At 30.8% G+C, this 23,053-nt stretch overlaps 3 protein-coding genes across 3 annotated transcripts; 2 read left to right on the top strand and 1 right to left on the bottom strand.

Moving 5' to 3' along the window:
* The first annotated feature begins 8,828 nt into the window (after window positions 1-8,828).
* LOC126656559 (transcription factor bHLH162-like) lies at window positions 8,829-11,851 on the top strand. Its single transcript, XM_050351148.2, has 3 exons — window positions 8,829-9,011; window positions 9,940-10,269; window positions 11,355-11,851. Exons 1-3 carry the CDS (start codon window positions 8,850-8,852, stop codon window positions 11,445-11,447), a joined length of 585 nt encoding a protein of 194 aa, XP_050207105.1. The 5' UTR covers window positions 8,829-8,849; the 3' UTR covers window positions 11,448-11,851.
* Window positions 11,852-13,012: 1,161 nt separating this feature from the next.
* On the top strand, window positions 13,013-18,477 carry LOC126656224 (cleavage and polyadenylation specificity factor subunit 2). Its single transcript, XM_050350737.2, has 18 exons — window positions 13,013-13,300; window positions 13,399-13,567; window positions 13,660-13,756; window positions 14,063-14,189; window positions 14,314-14,429; window positions 14,551-14,648; window positions 14,745-14,896; window positions 15,061-15,118; window positions 15,208-15,315; window positions 15,828-16,080; window positions 16,207-16,388; window positions 16,624-16,716; window positions 16,906-17,004; window positions 17,385-17,516; window positions 17,600-17,644; window positions 17,728-17,895; window positions 18,058-18,132; window positions 18,252-18,477. The coding sequence occupies exons 1-18, from the start codon at window positions 13,152-13,154 to the stop codon at window positions 18,351-18,353; spliced, it is 2,223 nt and encodes a 740-aa protein (XP_050206694.1). The 5' UTR covers window positions 13,013-13,151; the 3' UTR covers window positions 18,354-18,477.
* A 3,246-nt stretch (window positions 18,478-21,723) lies between these two features.
* On the bottom strand, window positions 21,724-22,918 carry LOC126657685 (uncharacterized). The gene is made up of 3 exons (XM_050352420.2): window positions 22,794-22,918; window positions 22,511-22,714; window positions 21,724-22,432 (listed from the first exon to the last, which is right to left on the bottom strand). Exons 1-3 carry the CDS (start codon window positions 22,872-22,874, stop codon window positions 22,076-22,078), a joined length of 642 nt encoding a protein of 213 aa, XP_050208377.1. The 5' UTR covers window positions 22,875-22,918; the 3' UTR covers window positions 21,724-22,075.
* Between the last annotated feature and the right edge of the window lie 135 nt (window positions 22,919-23,053).

The following is a 23,053-nucleotide window of genomic DNA, read 5'->3' as shown; positions in this document are numbered from 1 at the left end:
TGACATGACCTTTCTTTCTCCCAATCAATAAAAAACACGTGTATGTGAATTCTCATTTTATAACATCTCACGAAATTTACTACTCATTTTGTTATGAAAAATTATTCAGTATCCATTCTGTAATTTTTGTATAGTTCGTATCCTTCCAAATTTAATACCCCCATCACAATTAATTAATAAATAAATTTTATCTTATTTTTTTAACAAAGTACATCGAAATATATTAAATGTTAAACAAATCAAGAACATGATGTTTGATTTAGGGCTAATAATCTGTCACGGTCCCTGACTTTTGGGATATTTTACAACAAATCTCCTGATGTTTAAAAACGATCTGTAAACCCCTTAATGTTTGTAGCGACGCTCGCTAACCCCCCCCCCCCCCCCCCCCCCGAGAACAAAAATACTCCCGGCACCGTTATTTTTAGTCAACTGACATTCTAAAAAATACTTGGTTGTGCCACGTCAGCTGTCACATCATCAAAATACGCTAGAAAACTAAAACACCCAAAATACCCTTAAAACATCCAACCCAACCCAATCTAAAACAACTCAGTCAAATATAACCCAATGAAATCCAACCAAACTCATTCACCCTAACCGCCACCCACCATCCCACCGTTCTCCGGCCACCATGTTCTTCGTTGAAGAACATATACAGGTCATGTTCTTCGTTGAAGAATAGATGGCGCTGTTCTTTAACAACGGTGATATAGACAACGACAAAGATATCACACCGGCCATTTCTTCACGAACGGCAACAACTTCAAGTTCACCGGCGACCGGCGGCAGCTTTAAGTCCACCGGTGACCGGTGGCAGCTTCAATAGCTGCTTCCTCTGATTTCTCTTTTTTTTACTCTCTACTGCCATGGAGTTGGAGTTGAAAAAGTTGGATTATAAAAAAAAATTAGAGTAATTGATATTTGGGTAAAAGTAAAAATACCAAAATCGATTAACAAATAGTATTACTTTGTGTAAAAAGGTTACAAAAGTTATAGTCCTATTCTGGAATGAAGCGCAAGGGCCGGGCCCTTACACAGATCCAGGCAATATTGAGGTTTATGCTTTCCAATCACAAATTTGTAAACACTAAACAGCAACCAACATCAGAGGAATTTCTAAGGCTGTCCCCTGACTTTAGTTTTGTTAAGTTAACCTATCACATCACATGAATAAGTGTAGTTTCCTTTAAGAAACTAATCACTTGAAACTATATCCATTTTTATTTATTTATTTATATCTTAACTTTTTTTTTGAGAAGTTTATATCTTAACTTTTTAAAAATGTTAATTTTGATATAATTTTAATAAGTATACTTCAATTATCTCCAAATACTTTTGTTTATAAAAATCAAAGTTTTATTGTTTATAATCAAATTTTTTTAATTTCGTTAACTGTAACATAATTTTGATCAATATTTTTATTAAAGAAAATAGACCGTAACTTAAAAAAATAAAAGATATTCAATATTTTTTTATATAAATAGGTTTAATTCATTACAACTGAAATACACTTTAGGACAAAATTAACATTTTTAAACAGTTACTAGATAAATAAATAAAAAACAGTGATTAAGCTTTTAGAAAAGTATCCACACGAAGAAAAAGTATGGAATTCATTTTTCTATCATATGCATAATTAATATTATAAACTTAGATATTATCTCTCTTATTTAGCTTACGCCTTACGGTCAGCCTTAACGATGCCTGGTTGGCAAAACTCTTAAGACATCCTTTTGAGATGCTGGGTTCAATTCAGGCCTCAGCAGCCAGTGAGCTAATTTAAAAAGGATTGTATATAATCACAACTAATTCCCGCTAACCCGCTAACAAGTAAATTGAGTCTATCTTTGGTAAAAAAAAATAATGCCTTTTTTTTAAATGGCAGAATAATAATAAATGAATATTTGGTTAAACTATTTGATGATTAAATATAATTTTATAACCTCCTATTTTTATTTAATTATTTAAAAATCAGAAAATACTCACATTTGAATCTAAAAATTTATTAATTTGAAACGCTCAATTTCAAAAGTAATAATTAAATTATAACCATTATAGTATGAAAAAATATATTTAATTTAATGTCATTTAAACATTTAAGAATAATATATATTTTTTGTAAATTAGGTCTAGGTAAAAAAATTGTGTTTATTATTGTAAAGATGACTGAAAAATGATAAAGAAAACGTTTAAGTAATGAGTCATATTTTTTTTCAAGGGCTAAAACTTCCATTGATGATAATAAAAAGAATAGAGATAATTGGTTTTTCGACAGGAACTATTCTTCAAAATAAGATAAAAGCTACAGATACAATCATCAGATATGATTTTTTTTAACCATGAAAAGGTTACCCAAATACATATACGGTTCATATATTGAAATTATGAACGTGAAAGCTTCCAATCCTCATCTTCAATATGATCCAAAATTTATTTAATAGTATAAGAACAACCATCAAAGAAATATCATTAAAAATAACTCAAATTTTAAGTTTTTTTTTTAGAGATTTATATTTTCAAATTTGAGATCATAATCTGATAAAGAAAACTTTCAATTTTTTAATTGGATTGAAAATCATTTAAATCAAAAAATGAAGAAGGAAAATACTACTCCCATCAATAAATTTTTGAAAAAAAATATACTTCCTCCAGTTTTTTAGTTGTCCATTTAGTAAAATATATTTGTCTCTAATTAGTTGTCATTTAGAATTTTAATGTGACTTTGCTATTATCTTCCAAATTTATCTTTTCTTGATAAATGATTTTATGAATTAATTTACAATGCATTTATTAATTAATAGGGTTATATTTGTATTTACTTTCATAATTTAAGACAAAACACCCATTATTTTAATATGTTCAATTTTAGCTAAATGAGAAATTAAATAAAACCGGAGGGAGTAAACAAATTTAGAGTGGTTTTATGACCTCGAAAACCACATTCTCAAAATTAGGGTCCTCTAATTATTTAAAGTGAAAAAATTATTCGATTATTGAAAAAAAAGAGAATAAGAATTGAAAGACGGAACAAGTGGTTTTAAAATGTCAAAACCACCTTCTCAAACCTATGGTTTTAGTTTTAAAATTAAAAGTGAAATGGTTGTTTTTAAAGAGAGAATAGAAAATCCGAAGGCTAATTATCAATCATCCCTTACTTAAACTTTAAGTCATGACTTTTTTAATACGTATTTTCTACTTTATTAAAGTCAAAATCTAAGAAATTTTATACTACTTTTTTTGACTTCGCTACTGTTGGAGAGACACGCTAATAAAGCATATTTTTCTTCAAGTTTAACTTCTTCAAGTAATACTGTTCTTATCTATCCACCTCCTTTTGAAAAAAAAAGTACTTTAATTATTTCAAAAATGATTTATGTCACATTTCGTTGGCACCATTCATGGCTCCTAATATTTAGCCTTCTATTAGTAAAGTTCTTCAATTTAATTCCAGCTCAATAAACCATTTGAATTTTAATTCATACTCGCTAAATTCTCTACCGTTCATTTTTTCTTAACACCGTTTAAAAAAACTGATGTAAAGACCATAAAATCTTCCAATAACTGTTCATTATAAAATAAACGGTATAAATCATGAACATTACCCTTTCAAGTTCAAAATGAACGTGAGGCAATTCTTATCTCCCTAAAAATTTCAAGAATTGTAAAAAAAATTGGGAAATCCTAAAACTAAAAACCATCACCTATCGCCGTCCTTAATTCTAGTTGGCGTCCTTCACCTACAGGTGCCTCCGTTCTTCGCCTGCAACTTCGTCATCATTGTTCTTCCTCCCTGCATTTTCTATATCGTCATGGCTGCCTCTATCCTTCGCTTGCAGTTGGCTCCGCCCCTTGTCCTCCTTGTATTTTCTATATCGCTAGCAGCTAAACATCTAGAAAATGCAAGGCAACGGCAACGATGGCAGAAGTAGATGTAGGCAAAGGACGAAGCTGGCGAGGTGACAAATGAGAAAACAAAAGCGGGTAGGGGAGGCTGGAGTTGAGGGTGGCGGCGAATAAGAGTGGTAGCAAAAACGGCTAGTTTAGTAGTTTTTAGAGTTGGCCTAATCACTCAAAAACCCCTCACCTTTAAACTTTTTTTCAATTCCACCCCGACGTTGAAAATTTATCAATTTTACCCACTTTTGAATTTTCCATTTTCAATTGTACCCCAATATTTAAATTTTTGTTAATTTTTTACTTAAATGATGAAATCATTCAATTAATTAAGTCTAAACATGAAATTAAATTCTTTTTTATTCAAAAAAGTATAAATAAGTCCTTTATTTTTAAAAACTAACTAAAAACCATAATCAAATTAACACTAATTTAAATTCTTAATTAATTTAACTAAATTTAAATAAATTTTAAAAATATACAATTAATATATGCGAGACATGGAGAATGTTTTAAACAAATTTCCAAACGCAAAAGACGTTAATTTAATTTTTCAGGGTACAATTGAAACACAAAAATGCAAAATAGGGTAAAATTGACAAATTTTCAACGTCAGGATATGATTGAAAAGGGGCTAAAAGGTCGGATTTTTTTAAGACATTAGGCCTTGAGAGTTCATATAGTAAGTTATTTTAATGATGTAGAAAATGATATGACGTTAATTATGTGTATATTTTTTTTTATAGTAATGCCAATTTATTATAACCGTATTTTAAAATAGACGATGTGAAATTTAATAATTATAAAGTCAAGGTTTATGAAGTTTATAGATCTAAATTAAAATTTTAAAATTCCAATATTAAAAGATTCAAATATCAGAACTGTGAATGATTATTAGTGTAATTCGTTGTTGTTACTAAAAGTTGGAACTTTTATTCTTTAGAATACTATGGACCGTTAGGGCTAATTTTGACAATTTCGATTAAATGGAGAACTCAAGCAGAGAATACGATCACGTTGCTCAAATCTTTTGTACATTCACCTTAACACAGTGGTGCTATGTGCAATAAAATCCTATGAAACTATTATTAGATATTTTAAATCCGACGATGAAATAATACAATAAAACAAAAATTAAATAGATTTAAATTTAATATAAATAGATTGATTAATTTATGATACGAGTAATTTTGTTCTTCAACATGGATTGTACATGTACTATTCGTTTAAACACATTTGAAAACAATTAAATAATTTTAATAAAATACTGTCTATTTTAAATTTCAAATATATTAAACTTTTGGTTACATTTATATCTATTATATTATATATAATTTTATGTTATCTAATTTAATAAGTAGTATAATGCTGTTTATAAAAATATATTTCATCTTTCTCTAAAAATCTCGCTCTTATCTTTCCTTACAAACTTTTATTTATTCCTTCAGTTTGTAGGGTGAAGCAGAGTGGTCTTCCGGTTACTCTGAGCTTTTATAGTATTTATTAATATCTATTTTTCATTCATTTTCTTCTTTTTATTCAATAATTCTAATTTGATATGAACTTTATAATCCGCAAATACAAATCGTCATGTCTACATGCATGGCTGAACTATCCTTAGGTTCGGGTAGATTTCAACTCGGACTTAGATTGATTTTTTTTAAATAGAGATAAAACATATAGGAAATTTAGAATTAGATAATAAACGAGTTAAATTTAGACTAACTGAAAATTAAATCCGAGCTAAAAGAGAAAATTACTCTAAGACCCTTTACGTTTGTCATAATTCACAGTTTGGTATCCCTTATTTGAAAATCAAACAATTTGATACCTTAGTTTTGATTTTATAAACTATAAAGTCCTTCTATGAAATATAGGTACTAAATTGTTAACATAATTAAATGTGAGATACCAAATCGTTTGAAAATAAGGTACCAAATCGTTTATATAATTAAAACCGAGGTACCAAATTATTTATACAATTGAAATCGAGTTACCAAATTGTTTAAAAATATAAATTATTAAAACTGAATTATCAAATCCTTTAATTTTTAAATAAGAGATACCATAAATGTGAAGAGTTTTATAATAATTTGCTCAAAAAGGTATTATAAAAAGAAACAATCGATTAGAGATATATGTCCCCGATTAGGGACAATAAATTCATCTTTACACTAGAGATACAGAGTCAGCCAAGACTTTTCAAGTCAGATGTGGAACTATTGCACCTGTCCAGCCTCACTTTTATACACAATGTCGAACGATCACAACACCTCAAAAACTCACATTTATCATACAGAAATAGTAGTATTTTTTCTTGGATATATTCACAACTAATATCATTTTTAGTATTAATTTTCTCTTAAGACCAACCGATTTTGTACACTTTATTTTTTTAGACAGAAGTTGCATTTAAAGAAGTATTCTTATTCCACACATGTATGATTTAATCATAAAAGATATTGAGAGCCTCCATTTATAGGGCTGGACGAAGCGGAAGTGAGAATATTGGCTTGAGTAACGTAAACATTGGTAAGAATTTAATGTCCCGAAAATTTAAGGGTTCCTCCGCAAACCGTAATCAGTACAATCTTTTAATGATGTATCAATTTTTATTATTCTAAAGAAATTATCTGTTATTTATTATTACTAGCTGTAGAGATTTGCAATCTAAGTGGCATTTGATTCAATTATTGAGCGGTCAAAGATGATATTTTTAATCTTTTTTTATCTTCTGAAAGTATGATATTTTAAACTTTCAATAACTAGTTAAGTGTTTAGTGTGGTGATACCATCATCGACTGCTACCTTTTTGAATCCGAAACAAATGCTTGCTTGTCTGTGTGTTATATTTTATAATTTATAAAATTATTTAATTATTTATAAATGGTATAAAATTAATTTTTTTACATTACATAGATATAATTAATTAATTTTCCAAATTGATTATTTTGTTATAATTTATTTTTATAATATTATTCTTAAATTGAAGTTTTTTTATGAAAAAATAATTTACTAACTCTATATTAAATATAATTTATTTATAATATTAAAAATATTTATATATATATATATATATATATATATAATTTATTTAACATTTCAATAGTAATATTTAATCAAATCTCACCAAATAAATAGATTTCGGCTATTCATCAAAAAATAATAATAATACAAATGAGTTGTAACTCATATAATATAAACAGTATACATCAATTTGTTGGGTTGTAGGTTTGATTTTTCTCACAAACGCTGCTCCTCTGTGATTCTTAAGAAAAAACAAACAACTAATAATTATCGACGATTAGAAATAGTTGAAACGAATGAAAGAATCTAACTAACAAAATGCCAAAATACACTGACTTGGTCTATAAGTAATACTAAAACGTGATGGATGTGGTGTTTAAGAAAATTTGATTCCCGTTTATACTAATCTATTTCTATCAATAGGGATTGATTTTGAAATATAATGATCGGAAATTCTCCAATTATAGCTAGCTTTTCTTGGAGAGAACAAATTGAATTATGAGTCCCAAATACCATGGACTCAAAAGTTGAAAAAAAGCCTAAGGAAGAAACCATTAGCAGTCCAAAATGACGGCTTAAGTTATTATGATGGATATGAATAATTGATGATGTCTAGTTCACACACACATGTACACTCAATACTTGCCTTTAAGTCCTTCAATTTTGGATCATTTACACTAACACTTCCTTAACTATCTGATCTTTTCGTAAACCTCCTTTAAACTTTAATTTGTATTCCAATTGTTTCTATTGCGAATATCTCTTAATTTCTTTTATGATACGTCACCTGACTTGATAGCCTATTTTATGATATGTGAGCTATGTGAAATTCTATTAGCGTCATTAAAATCTTTAAAATTATGTGGAATTTGCAAAAAAATTCAAAGACATGATTTTTTTTTTGAGATTTTAATGGGTTTATTAGAAATTTAAAGAATATTTTATAAGTTCACTAGGATTCAGACCTGATAAAATGTTATTAAATAGATAAATTTAGTGACCCATCATTCAAAGCTAACATAAAAATTCACAAGATCGACAACTAATTTATTAAATAAAAATTTAGAGACAATTTGGGTACGAATTAACCTCTATGAAGAGAGAGAAGATAATTCATGGACAATTGAAGCCAAATTATTCTTCAATTTTGTTGTCTAATTTTGGATTCTAATTAACTAATATAAGTATCTTGAAAATATAATTTTGATATTTTGAAACATTAATTTTGCGGGTCATAATCATTCAAGAGATAAATTAAAAAATTGATTAACAAAAATAAAATATATTTTAGTCCTTTAACCTATTTGTATAATTAATTAGTCCACGATCGAAAAAGAAATTATCCATATAATTTTATGAAAATTTGCATGTTATTATAGAAAACTTTATAAAAAAAATCTTAATATATAGACTTATATCTATCATAAAATTAACATAAGATATAAAATAATATTTTATTTTTATTAATTATTTTTTATATTTGATACTCATAATTATGATGAGTCATAAAATTGACAAATCAGACTTTCAAAATTATTTTTCAGAAATATTTTTGTCAATTTGGTTATAATTACGGGAGTGTTTATCCCACACAACGGACGTGCCACATCATTTTTACAACAAGCCAATAAGCATTTGCGATAGAAAATCTTTAGTTATTACTTATTTTTTCTATCATTAAATATTCACACATGACAAACGCCTCATTGGTTTGTTGCATGAATGACGTGACGTAACCGTTGCGTTTTATAATTATTCTAATTACGGATATATGAAATTAAATTATCAAAAATAAAAAATGAATCACCAAAAATAGCATGATAAGTCATCATGCTCCTTACGTCTGCTATACATATATATGTCTTGTAATATATAAACACTGACGCACACAATACTTATAAATCTTGAACCATTAATCAGTAGAGATGAATTATAATCCTTCAGCAAGAATGTCTGCTGCTGCTGTTGTTTCTTCCTCTACTTCAACAAAACTTGAAAGAAAAGTGCTTGAGAGAAATAGAAGAAATCAAATGAAGATCCTATTATCCCATCTCAATTCTCTTCTTCCCAAACACGGTCCAAATAAGGTACATTAATTGTATATATTCTTCTTAAATAAATATTACGTTTGTTTAAGTCCGACTTTCGTTCTTGTATAATCTTAAATGCTTAAATATTGACGTAATGTATATTTGAATATCTTAACTATCACACTTTTAACGATTGAATTCATCTACGAAATAATGTCCGCATTCGATCCCTACACTATCAACTCCAAATACATTGAGTTCCCGTTCATTTTCGTTGATTTTCCATTAGAAATAAATTTAATGTGTTTGTATGGACGTAAATGGGAGAATTTAATTTGGATGAAGTTGATAGTACAAAATCTAATAATGTGGACAGTTTTTAGTATAAGAATTCAATTGTTTGAAATGTGATAATGCAGAAATCTAAATATGCTTTAAGCGTTAAATATTTTATGTGCATGGTCAGACATGTAAGGACGATTCTTAATTTCGGTTATAAGACTTTAAAATTTATAAACTTTAACAATCAACTTTTGATTTAACAATAACGAGAGGTCAATAAATGAATTCAGAAAAAAATTTGTTTATATGGCCAATGAAAAGATACGTACCTTTCATGTCATTTAAAAGTCTTTCTATATTTCTTTTTGGTACAAAAAATTGGCTAAAAGCAGCAACAAAAATTGAAGTTTTGGTTATTGAAGTGTAAAAATTTTATTGGTTAAAATTCGATTGGTTGAATTTTGATGCATATACAAATTTTTGCTTCAACTTTTGCAACATTTAATTGGTTGAATGTATGCGTGTTTCACGGATTCTGTTTGAGTAAGAATTTTCCGACATATAAAATTTCAATGTTTATCAAAAGATAATGCAATATGTCAATGAATATATTATTATTATTATTGTTGTTTTCTTCTTTAACTTCTTCTTAAATGATTAAAAGTATTTTATCATTTGACAAATTCTTTAATTTTGGTTGCAGAAATCATTGCCAATACCTGGTCTAATAGATGAAACAACCAACTACATAAAAAATCAAGAAAATAAGTTGAAGAAATTAAAGGAAAAGAAAGAAAAATTAATTTCCAGTAGAATAAAGAGGCCATTTACTGAATCTACATCAGCATTAAGACCACCTCGGCTTCAAATCAAAGAGATGGGTTGTGTTCTTGAGATAATTTTGATAAACGGGTCCGATAATCAGATCGTTTTCTACGACATGATTCGGATTCTGCATGAAGAAGGTGTAGACATTGCTAGTTCTAGTTATTCAGTTGCTGGAAACTCAATTATCCATGTAGTGCATGCACAGGTAATCAATTCATTAATATAGTGATCATATATGTTAGTTTATATGAAATTTGTGATGAATTTCGGCATTTTAGCGGATTTAAAAATGCGGACAATTTTCAGCGGCAGTCTATGTATTATCTTCTTTTTTTCTCGGAATATTCTTCTTAATCTTGAATTCGTATCTTGATTATTTCTGAACTTTTATTTTATAATCCGGTTGTTCCTGGCGTTAGTACATAAACGTTTCAGTCAATTTCAACGACGGCAATGCCATGGACTTTTTAAAATTTTCCACTAGGCAAATAATTGACGGAAACAGCATCCATGTAGAATTTCATTTTAACACGTCACGTCATCTAAATTGATAGTGGTAACTTTTCATAAAAAGTTTAGAAATAACTAGGGTACAAATTAAAGTTTAAGAATAATTCAGACAAAGAGTTGATAGTCCAAGAACTATATGTGTAGATCATCTAAAAAAAACGAGTGCTATCAATTTGTTTTTTTATTTTCAAACTATCAATTTGTTTGTTATACTATTAATTTGTACCAAAATAGCATAAAAGTATTATTTTATTTGAATTATAATACTTCAATTTTTCTTATAAAAGTAAGTCTGTGGTCCCGTATCATGTGGTGACAATGGAGATGGTCAATAAACACCTTTTAAATAAATTTTTATATTAATTTATTCAAATTATACATGTTGCATTTTAAATGTGTATATATTTTTTAACTGAGGTAGATGTAATTTTAAATATGTATTGATCACTTTATTCTTTTATTTTATACCAAATTACAAAATTTGCTCATTTTAAGATAGTTATTGGTCTCGTCCTCTCAATTTATGAGAGCATTTTCTACAAGTATGTCACGGCATTGAAAATTGATATAAATTATTAATGACTGATATGAGTATCAATATGAAAACTTATTCTAAGAATATATTTTACATCATTATATTAGATTAAAAAAAGTGATGCATTATGTACAAAATGTTTAATTACTTAAAAACCGCTCACGTTGAATTTTCGGTGCTAAATTGAAATATAAATTAAAAATTTAGTACCATTAAATCATTTTAACTATTTTCTTTTGATGCAGAAGAAGGGATCTAATTTCAGTTTTAATGCTGCAAAAATAATTGAGAGACTGAACAGGTTTGTTGATGGAATGACAAGCAAAATGCAGTTCTAAACCAGAACTATGGGAATTTTAATGGTCCTCAATTATATAGACTGACATATAGATATTCAAAATTAAATTTAAATGTTCATCACTTTATTTTCAGAGCCCGGTTGAGCGTGCTATCTCGATATATTGTCTTATAATTGAGATTCGTTCATGACATCTCGTACGTTCTGTACCAGAAAAGAAGTTCATCACTTTTGCTTCAGTGTATTAGAAATTAAGCATATGATGTAATGATAATTTAATTGTGTATTTATTAATATTGTATACAAAAGTAACCAAATAGAAAAAGACACATAGATAAAAATATTCTAAATTATTTTTAGAAAAATATGTAACTGAAGTTGGAAATTGTCAATATGCCTATTGAAGATTAAGAAATATAATTTATAAATATTGAGATGATGTAATGAATTGTTGAAATTAAGAAGAAATTGAAAAGGTTTAATAGCTTAAAAATCATAAATTTTAGTGTATTTCATAATTTTAATATGAAAATTAAATTTTGAAAAATTTTGATATTAACTTTTAATTTTTATATTTTAAACACCGAGCATGTCATAAAAATATTTGATGTGGATGTCAGAGCAATATTTATTTCAATAATATATGCATGAACAATTTTCTTACGGAATTTTTTTCGGTGTCTAAAATTGCAAAAGTAACAGTTCACGTATTAATTTGTGAAAATGTTTTTGAGTTAAATTTACAAAACACACTAAAATCCGTAATTTTTTTAAGCTTTTAAGCCAATAAAAAACAATATAGATTTAAATTTTGCTTATAAATCAATAGTTATTTACTGAGTCTTCTTTTATTTTTTCTGAAAAAAAAATATACATTTCTATTTTTACTGATTTTGTTTTATTATTATCTTTAAAATTATTATTAAAGTTCAATATCGATTCTATTAAACATAACCATTATTATTAGAACTAGAAAATGTGCGGAAATTTAGAATTATTTAATAATTCAGTCTAACAAAAAATAGATTAATTTTTGAACTCAATCTCTCTTTGAGTCAAATTATCATTTACAATTTAAACTTTCTATTCTTACTCGGATTATATAAATCAAATTGACTAATTAGTCAAATTGTATGCGTTAGATTGAATTACAAATAAATTTTAATCAAAAAGTTACTAATCGAATTGAATCTTATAGTTGTTAAATTGCACCAAATTGAACAGCAAAAATTGACACCCGACTCTTGTTCATAGGCATCAGTCAGTTCGGTTAGATTTTATATCATCTAAAACCGACCAACTAAAATTTGTTAAATTTTAAACCGAACCGAACTAAAAATAAATCAAATAACATCAAATTGATAAAAATGTTCAACTTAATTTGGTTAAAATCGGAAATTTCCATATATTTGTTTTTTGATTTTTTAAATTAATTTAAACATTATGAGTATCTTAAAATTGAACACCAAATTTTTATATAAAATAAATACAAACGGATCAATCCATATTAAATAACCGAACCACAGTTACAATTTCGGTTCGATTTTTGCAGAGCTCTAATTTGTAATTAGTCCCCAATTAATACGACATCGTACTATTATTTTTCTTCTATCTGCCTGCACCACTAAAACGACGACGTATTATCCTTCTCTTCTATCTCCTTGCTCCTGTAAAACCCCTCCTATGAGCGGGAACCATAAATCCAATCCAAGGGTTTAATTAACAGTCGAAACCAGAAGCAAAAATGGGAACATCAGTGCAAATAACGCCACTGTGTGGAGTATACAACGAGAATCCATTAGCTTACTTAGTCTCAATCGACAGCTTCAATTTCTTAATCGACTGTGGCTGGAACGATCACTTCGATCCGTCGCTTCTCCAACCTCTCTCTCGGTAATTTTTTTTTCTCAAATTTCTGCTGATTAATGATTATTTGACAGTTAATATGAAACTAGAATTGTAATTTTTTATTTGTGAAATGATTTTTGTAGAGTAGCTTCAACGATAGATGCAGTGTTATTATCGCATTCCGATACGCTTCACCTAGGTGCATTGCCTTATGCTATGAAACACCTTGGACTGTCTGCTCCGGTTTTTTCTACTGAGCCGGTTTATCGATTAGGTCTTTTAACTATGTATGATCAGTATCTCTCTCGTAAGGTAATTTTGTTTGTTTTTTTATTAGGTCATGATTGTTTTTATTTCTTATGCGTTTGTTGTAAGTATGATGTTGTTTTTGTTTGTTTTTGCAGGCGGTTTCGGAGTTTGATTTGTTTAGTTTGGATGATATTGATTCTGCTTTTGGCAATATTACTCGACTCACTTACTCTCAGAATCATCATCTTTCCGGTTTGTACACATTTGTGTTTTGTTTTCTTCATACATATTTTATTGCGAGTATGTGAGAACAAGGCTTATGTAATGCAAGGATTTAATTCAATTAAACTGATTTAGTCAAACTTTTGTAGGAAACCTAATACTATTTCTTTTAGCTTTAGGGAATATTTTAATGCATTTTGTAAGAATTATAGTCATTTCAAAATTGCATGAATTCTAGTTGGATGGAATCTTGTACATACACATCTTATTCCAAGACCTTCATTAAATGTTTTTCAATTTGATATGTACTTTTTTGATTTTCCATCTATACTTCAGGGAAAGGAGAGGGGATTGTGATATCTCCCCATGTGGCTGGGCATCTACTTGGAGGTACTATATGGAGGATAACAAAGGATGGTGAAGATGTCGTATATGCTGTGGATTTCAATCATCGGAAAGAAAGGTTATTCACTTTATAGCAAGTCGTGAAATCCACATTTTTAAATTAATTTCTGTCATGTTAAGAAGCAGAATAAGACACTTTTAGTTATGTGATTGTTGTTTTCGTTCAATGTTTATATTGTTAGGCATTTAAATGGAACTGTTTTGGAGTCTTTTGTGCGGCCTGCTGTTCTCATTACTGATGCATACACTGCTTTGAGTAATCAACCACCTAGACAGCAAAGAGACAGGGAAATTTTAGGTATTTTATTTGAAACATCTAGTGGCAAGTCTATGTTGTTGCTTAAAATTTTGTGGCCATATTTATGTAGCCCTATTTGCACCTGAACCGGCTTAATAATGTTATTCTGTGACTGATTTAGAGAAGACTATTTTAAAGACATTGGAATCTGGTGGAAATGTTTTACTGCCTGTTGATACTGCTGGGAGAGTGCTGGAGCTTCTCTTAATACTGGAACAGGTCATTATGGGGGAACATTAACAACATTATGAAGTTAATTATTTTCCATAGCCAATTCACAGTTTCAGTGGTCTAATGTTGTTGTACAAATTGCAGTTTTGGGCACAACGCTTTTTGAACTATCCCATATTTTTTCTCACATATGTTTCATCAAGCACCATTGATTATGTCAAGAGTTTCTTGGAATGGATGAGTGAATCAATAGCAAAGTCCTTTGAAACATCTCGTGACAATGCTTTTCTTTTGAAGTAAGTGTTTCTTTCTCTATTTTAATTTATCCTCTTGTCGTACGCGGATACACCATCAATTGTGTTGTCATCTTCTTGCGGCCTTGGGTTTTTGTTCTCTTTTGCATTAGATTAGTGGTGTCAATATAGTTTTGTTAGTCATACGTTTTTTCTGATATTTGCAGGCACGTGACACTTCTAATCAACAAGAGCGAACTTGATAATGTTCCGCCTGGTCCAAAGGTGATGCTCTATGCTTCTCAAGATCGGATTATCTTTCTGATTTTTGCCCATGGGAATCTGACAATGGTTACTTAAAACATCTCACTTAGGTTGTTCTAGCATCCATGGCCAGTTTGGAAGCAGGTTTTTCGCATGATATATTTGTTGAATGGGCTGCAGATGTCAAGAACCTTGTGCTTTTCACAGAAAGAGGTCAAGTATGTTTCCAATTCCTAGCTGTTTGCATCTGTTATGGCATCTTAATATATTTCCTTTAGGGTTCAGATTTGAAAATTTGTGCTCTGCACTTGAACTATTGATATGATTAATTATGTTCATGGACTACCTTGTAATTTGCTTAAAGCTGAAAGTTTCATATGCTTCTAGCATCTTTTTGATAGTTTGATTTTTATGATAGTGTAGTTTATCTAGTAAATTGAAATATCAGCCTTATCATTTTTCTTGTTGAGCAAGAGAGACAAAGAAACAGATCATCCATGGTTTTGGTCATTATTTCTTGTCTACGTTTTGCATGCTTGTAGATCTACATTAATGCTGTTCTGGACACTCAAGTATGCATGGTTTGGTCAGTAAGATTGCTTGTGCAATTTAGCATGCATTTTAAGTCCTACATTGATGCTGCTTCCAGTGCTCAAATATGCAAACTGTTAGTTGATTGTCTCTTTTCTACTTCAAAGTGCTTGCACTAACATCTTTCCTGATTATGTAGTTTGGGACACTAGCTCGCATGCTTCAGGCTGACCCCCCTCCAAAAGCTGTTAAAGTTACCATGTCAAGAAGGGTACCTTTGGTTGGGGATGAGCTAATTGCATATGAAGAGGAGCAAAAAAGACTAAAAAAGGAAGAAGAACTGAAAGCTAGTATGATCAAAGAGGAGGAAGCAAAAATATCTCATGGGCCTGATACCATTTTGAGTGATCCAATGGTCATTGATGCTAGCAACAGTAATGTTTCTCTAAATGGTATCGTTCTCTTTTCTGATGAGCAGTCATTTGTCTTATTCATTTGGATATCAAGCTATGCCAGTGTGGTATCTTTATAATGTTCTTCCTGTAGTCTGATACTGAAACAATTATGCCATTTAACAGTGGGATCTCATAGGACAGGATACCGGGATGTATTAATTGATGGATTTGTTTCTCCATCGGCTAGTGTAGCACCGATGTTTCCATTCTATAAAAATACCACCGAGTGGGATGATTTCGGTGAAGTCATTAATCCTGATGATTATGTCATTAAAGATAATGACATGGACCAATCAGCTATGCACGTAAGTTTTGGTGTCAAACGTTACATCCTTTGTTTTCTACACATGTTTACTTTTTGGCTGACTTCTCTCATCATCGGTCACTTGTTTTATTTTGCTTAGTATTGCTTATGGCACTGCTTTCCGGTTATTGACCAAGAATACTGCCTCGGATGAAGTATCAGAATGCTAAATCTACTGACCTGCAATGGTTGTACGAATAGCTATCATTTGATTAGTGGTTTTTATATTGTGTCAGATTGGAGGAGACATTGATGGAAAGTTTGATGAAGGATCTGCTAGTTTGATACTTGATACAAAGCCTTCCAAAGTGGTGTCCAATGAATTGACTGTGAGTTTCATTGTAGCAGATCCTCTTTTTCTTTTTTCTCTATGAGAAAGCAATAAATTTCCGTGCTGTCGTGTTATTGTCATTAAGTTCTGATTATGCACAATTAATTGTCTGATTGTGCTGTCTTGGGTTATCTGCATGTCACTTTGTGTTTGGAGTACTGAGCCTGAGTTCCACAATGTTGATCAGGTGCAAGTCAAGTGTTTATTGATTTACATGGATTATGAGGGCCGTTCTGATGGACGATCGCTTAAATCAATTCTTGCCCATGTCGCTCCTCTCAAGCTTGTAAGTATTACGTGCAAGATTTTTCTTCTCTTGTTTGTTGCCTGATACTAAATTGCTCATGCACAACATAAAATTGAAATTACTGTTCATCCTATTGGCCGAGGTTTACCAGAGGTTTAATTAACTATTTTTTTGTGCCATTAGAGACTTTTCCATCTCTTTTAGGAAGCTTCTGCTAATTTTTTTTCTAGGGAAATGGAATCCAATCATTGCTGAAATAAAGCAGTGCATCAACTTGCTAGTTTTAGTGCATACCTGATCTGATCACCATATAATTAAAAACAAATTTTTTTGAATTAGAAAACAAAAGCACCTTTAGATATATTAGGGGCTTATCTCAAACTATTAGTTGATAATGTTCTCTATATGTTTCTTACAAGGTTTTGGTGCACGGATCAGCTGAGGCCACAGAACATCTGAAGCAGCATTGCTCAAAACATGTTTGCTCTCATGTCTATGCTCCTCAAATTGAAGAAACCATAGATGTTACCTCTGATTTGTGTGCTTATAAAGTAAGTTCCCAGAATTTCTATTTCTTGTTGGTTAATTCATATTTTCCATATCTGAATTAATTCTCTTTTGGGATAAAATATAGGTTCAACTATCTGAGAAACTGATGAGTAATGTGCTATTTAAAAAGGTATAATCTCACTTCTGATGCTCAGTATTGTTAAAGCTATGGTCAGCATCCTTTCTTGTTTCTAACATTCTTTGCATAATTAGTTGGGAGATCATGAAATAGCTTGGGTTGATGCCGAGGTAGGGAAAACAGAAAGCGGAACACTATCTTTGCTACCCATGTCAACATCAGCTCCGTTGCATAAATCCGTCCTAGTTGGTGATCTAAAAATGGCAGATTATAAACAGTTTCTTGCTAGCAAGGGTGTCCAGGTACTTCCTTTTTCCAAATTTATTTTCTACCATACACTAGGCAAAGAGTTGATTCGAAATGCATAGCCTTCTGTATTCTCGAAGTGTAAATACGATGTTTTTGGAGTCTGAACCCTAGAAAACTGATATGCCAATGAAGATAATAAATGATGATCATTGCAGGTAGAATTTGCTGGCGGAGCCTTGCGATGTGGAGAATACGTCACTCTTCGTAAAGTTGGGAATATTAGCCAGAAGGTAATAAGCTTTAATTTTTTTAATGAGCATCGGGAAGTGATTCTGTTTTAATATGTTAAAGGTTTATGAGTTATTTTCCTTGTAATGTGTGCTTTTGTTGCCGACATTTTTTCCGATAGGGTGGTGGCTCCGGTACTCAGCAAATTATAATCGAAGGACCGTTATGTGAAGATTATTATAAGATCCGCGAGTATCTATACTCGCAATTTTATTTGCTATAATAGAGAATTTTTTAAGATGTTCTTACGTTTCCAGAATGTATCATGCTAGCAAATGTATAACAGATTCAGTGTACACTTTTATTGTCGCTTTTTCTTTTTTGACAATCAAATATTCTTCCAATAATATCAAGCAGTTACATGCGTACAAATTTAGAAAAAATATAACCATTTATAATGACCTGACATGTAACAATATGTAAAAACCAATTCCATCGCCTTACAAAATAAAATAAAAATTATAGAGAAAACCACAAAAATATTACTATTTAAATAAGAGTTTACAAAAATACACACCAAATAAAAAATTTACATTCATGACAAAATAAGGAAAAACTTTACATTTTCTACCCAACCACTAAATAAGAGACGCATGGCACATTCAAAACCAAGAAAAAAAGTCAAAACGTGTTAAAAATAGTCAAAAACGCGTCAGAAACACGTCTGACGTGCGTCTGCCACGCGTCAGACACGCGCGTCAGTCACGCGTCAGCGCGTGTCAGCATGTAAATAAAATAAAAAATGTATCATCTATGTGTCTGATATGTATCTGCTATGTATCTGAAATGTGTCACTGATTCATTTTCTCATATTTTTAAAAACAAAAACAAATAAATATAAGTGTGTATATATATACACACATATTATTTTATGTACTATATATATGTGTATTTGAGGTGCATGTATAATATATTTTAAATTCAAAGATATATGTATCACATGCTTTAAAAATGCATAAATTACGTTAAAAAAAATTATATTTAATATATTATGTATTAAAAATATATATATATCTATCATATATAAAGTATATATATGAATTGTTTTTAATATGTATTTAAAAAATGTGTCTTCCTATTAAATATTTGATGTTTGCTCCGTCCTTTTATTTTTTCATGTTGCACGAGGTTTTGCTTTTTAGCTCAATTTATTGTTTATATTTATAATGTATTTACGATGTATCGACTATGTATTTACAGTGTATTGCAAGATATAAATGACACATCGGTAATGTATTAAAATTTTATTATTAATTTTTCACCTCTATATTTTTGATGTATCGATGGTGTATTTATGATGTATCAATGATATATCGGTTATTTTAAAATTTATTTTGTTAAAATAATCCAAAAAAATTAAACATGTATCATCTATGTATTTGCTATGTATCGAAACTGTATCACCTATGTATTACTAATACACACATGTATCGATCATTTTGAAATTTATTTTGTTGAAAATAATCCTTCTGAATTGGAGATAGATTCTAAAAATTGTAATCAATGGTGTATCTACGGAATTCATTTCGTTGAAAAGATAATAAAAAAAACATGTATCTACAATATATTAATGGTGTATTTTATGATGCGTCGACGATTTATACACAATGTATTAGTGGTGTATATATGATGTATCGTTGATGTATCCAATACGTATATACATGATATAATGTCTTCATTAAATTTATCACCTGTTGAAATTAATTTTACACATACGAAGTTATATTAAAAATGTAAATATTTGTAATTTTCTAGTTTACATAAAAAAAATCAAAATTCAAAAATAATTCAGATACATCTCAGAAACAAGTCATATACATCTTGATAATATTTTAGATATATCTAAAAAACAGCACAGATACGTCTCCGAACCAGCTCAGCTACATTCTTTTATTTACATTCTTTGAAATAAAAGGATAAACCCAAGGGATTGAATGTTCATCAAATAAACCCAAAAGAGCATGGAAAGCATTGTCATTTCCAATCTCACAAATTCACAAAACACAGTCCCCTAATATCATACAAAACCAACAGGAACCATAGTTCTGAAACTACCCAAATAAAATCTAGTTGCAAATTATGTTGCAGTAACAAATGTCAAAGCAGTGATTAGACTAAGCATTACCATTCTTCATGTCAAACCTTAAAGCCACCCAGATCCCGATAATCATCAAAATTAACCAAACAAACATACGCATATTAAGGCCATAAAATTAAACCAAAAAGCAAATAGCAGAATCATCACAACAAAGATACCCATCTCTACGGTCTTGTTCCTCAGCTTCTTTATTAGCAACTTGGACAGATTTAAACCACAAATTTAATTCAATTACTTTCATCCAAGATCAAAGCTTTTCAACAAAACTAAATTTTTCTTTCGGCTTTTTTTTAACTGTAATCGTGTGCACAAAAACTATAGAAAGAGCAGATGGTGCGATTTTTGGTGGCTTGTCTCGGGGACTCAGACTCATTTTTGCTAACCCATTAGCTGAGTCTTTTAGATCTTCATTTCTTGGGACTGTTATTAGCAGTTTTTTTATGTGTTGTTCTATTCTCGCCATGCTTATTTCTTCGCCTGAAGAAAATAAAGAATCAATAAGTAACTCCAGAACTAGAAAAAAAACCAGCCACTTTAGCTATGCTTATGCATGTTTGATCTTCTACATCTACAATCGCTTTACAGATTGTGCTTGGTGCCATTTAAAACTTGTGGGTATTGGAATTTTATAATCAACTGAATGAATCAACCAAATGAATTTAATAATGATTGTATATTATGAAAAAGGAGGGTTTTTGACATTTTTTTGTCTCATAGACACAAAAATTCCGGTTTTGTGCCTCCCACCCGCAGCCCGCTATCTGAGATAGCGGACTGCTGCTTTTTAGTACTAGCCCGCCATATGAGATGGCGGGCTGGTAGCTAATTAGGGTGATTAAGCTAATCACCCTAATTAGCTACCAGCCCGCCATTTCATATGGCGGGCTGGTTCCTGATCCCCAATCATTGGGGATCAGCCCAATGATTGGGGAGAGAGTTAATTACTCTCTCCCCAATCATTTGAAGCTGATTGGGCAATAATTGCCCAATCAGTTTATTTTTTTAAAAAAAAAATTATTTAACCAATGAATTGTAATTTACGTTAACTATTTTCGGGTTATTTTCGGACACTTCCGAGCGTTATTTTATAAAACAAATTTAAAGAATATTGTAGTTGATCTTTCAAACTTTATAAATGTCATTTGTAATTATTGTTTGAACCAATCTAAATTTAAGAAGTTAAGTTTGACATTAATTTTGAAGATCTTACAAATGTCGAATAAAGTTCGAGTAAAAATGAAAGTCGTAGACGGTGGTGCGGACTATATTAATATCCAATTTATTTTGAGTTAGATCTATTTTAATTAAGTGATTTTAATAGTTAAATTTGCCTAATAATGTAGTATTTGATTAATTGATTATAGGTTAAATTTTAGTAATTCACGCTTTTAGTAAAAAACACGACATTGCTATGCTATACTTTTTAAAAATAGATTAACAAATTTAGGGTTTATGATTTTGATTGTTATGAAGTGTTTTTACTGTTTTGTAATAATTATAAAAAAGCCATACAAAGAAATTAAAATAAGTCAAATAATCAAAAATATGTGTACAACAATAAAAAAAGCTATAAAATACAACTACATGTTTGTTCTATCTGGGGTCCGTAAGAGTGTCCTCAAGTTTCGACCCCTGTTCTGACGCCGACTCATCTGGGTATGAGTCAATGGCCGATAAGGTCTGAGATCTGGGCCGGAGCTGTTGTCGCTACCACTTGGACTGACCACATCGTCATCCTCGTCATCAGGAGCCTGTGAGGAGGGGTTCCCTAACCCCAGGGAAAATGAAGGAGGCGTCATGTTAGCAACATCACCAAGTGGAGGTGTGGGAGCCTGCAAATTGCTCACTCACTCATCAGTTAGAGAAAAATGCATTTGCGATGGGCTCTGAGTTGGGCGGGGAGAGGAGGAAGGCGGCTGTGGAATGTACCCCTGAAGAAGCTGGCTAAAACTACCTACTGCAGGCGTTTGAGGATAGGACAAGTTCTCTTCAAATAGTCCTCCGTACTGCTGGGCTGGAGGTGTCTGTGTCGGGGGTGGTGGCTGAAAGGGGGTAAAAGCGGAACCACGGTAAGTGGAGAAGTCCTGCGGTACTGAATAAGACGAAGATGGTGGCGCCTCGGGCTGTGAAGAGGTGCTTCCATAGTGCTGTGTATACCCAGTATACCGCCGAATGAAGTCCTCGGTATTCCCCTGATAATCGACCTGAAAAAAAAAACAAATTATGTAATTACGGTTATTGATGTTATAACTCAAAAAATGTAAATTCAAATTCTAACATACCGGTGTGGCCAGAGGGTCCGGCGTGGCCAGCGGAGTAATGTAAGCGGTCTCCCCAAACCATGGGTCAACATAAGGCACAGAAGAAGGCGGCAATGAAAAAGAGGAAGTCGGTGGGCGCTGGGGCTGCGAAGATGTGCTGCCGTGGTGCTGCGTATACCCGGTATACCGCCGAATGAACTCCTCGGTATTCCCCTGATAATCGACCTGCAAAAAGAAAAAAAATAATGCAATTAGGGTTACTGATGTTAGAAGAAAAAAAATGTCAATTGGAATTTAACCGTACCCGTGTGTCTAGAGGGTCCTGTTGCGTGGCTAGCGGAGTCGTGCCAGCGGTCTGCCCAAACGATGGGTCGACATAAGGCATAGAAACAGGTGGTACTGAAAAAGAGGAAGCCCGTGGCCCCTAGGGCTGCGAAGAGGTGCTCCCGTACTCACGCGCAGACCCGTAATAACGCCGGATAAAGTCCTCTGTGTCCCCGTGAAAAACGACCTGGACAAAGAAAAAGCCAGTTGGTCACTGTAATTAATGGATGTAAATTATTA

This window comes from Mercurialis annua, linkage group LG7 (assembly GCF_937616625.2).
Source record: "Mercurialis annua linkage group LG7, ddMerAnnu1.2, whole genome shotgun sequence".
Taxonomy (NCBI): Eukaryota; Viridiplantae; Streptophyta; class Magnoliopsida; order Malpighiales; family Euphorbiaceae; genus Mercurialis; species Mercurialis annua.
The sequence above is the reverse complement of the archived record's forward strand: the minus strand, read 5'-3'. Positions and strand labels throughout refer to the sequence as shown.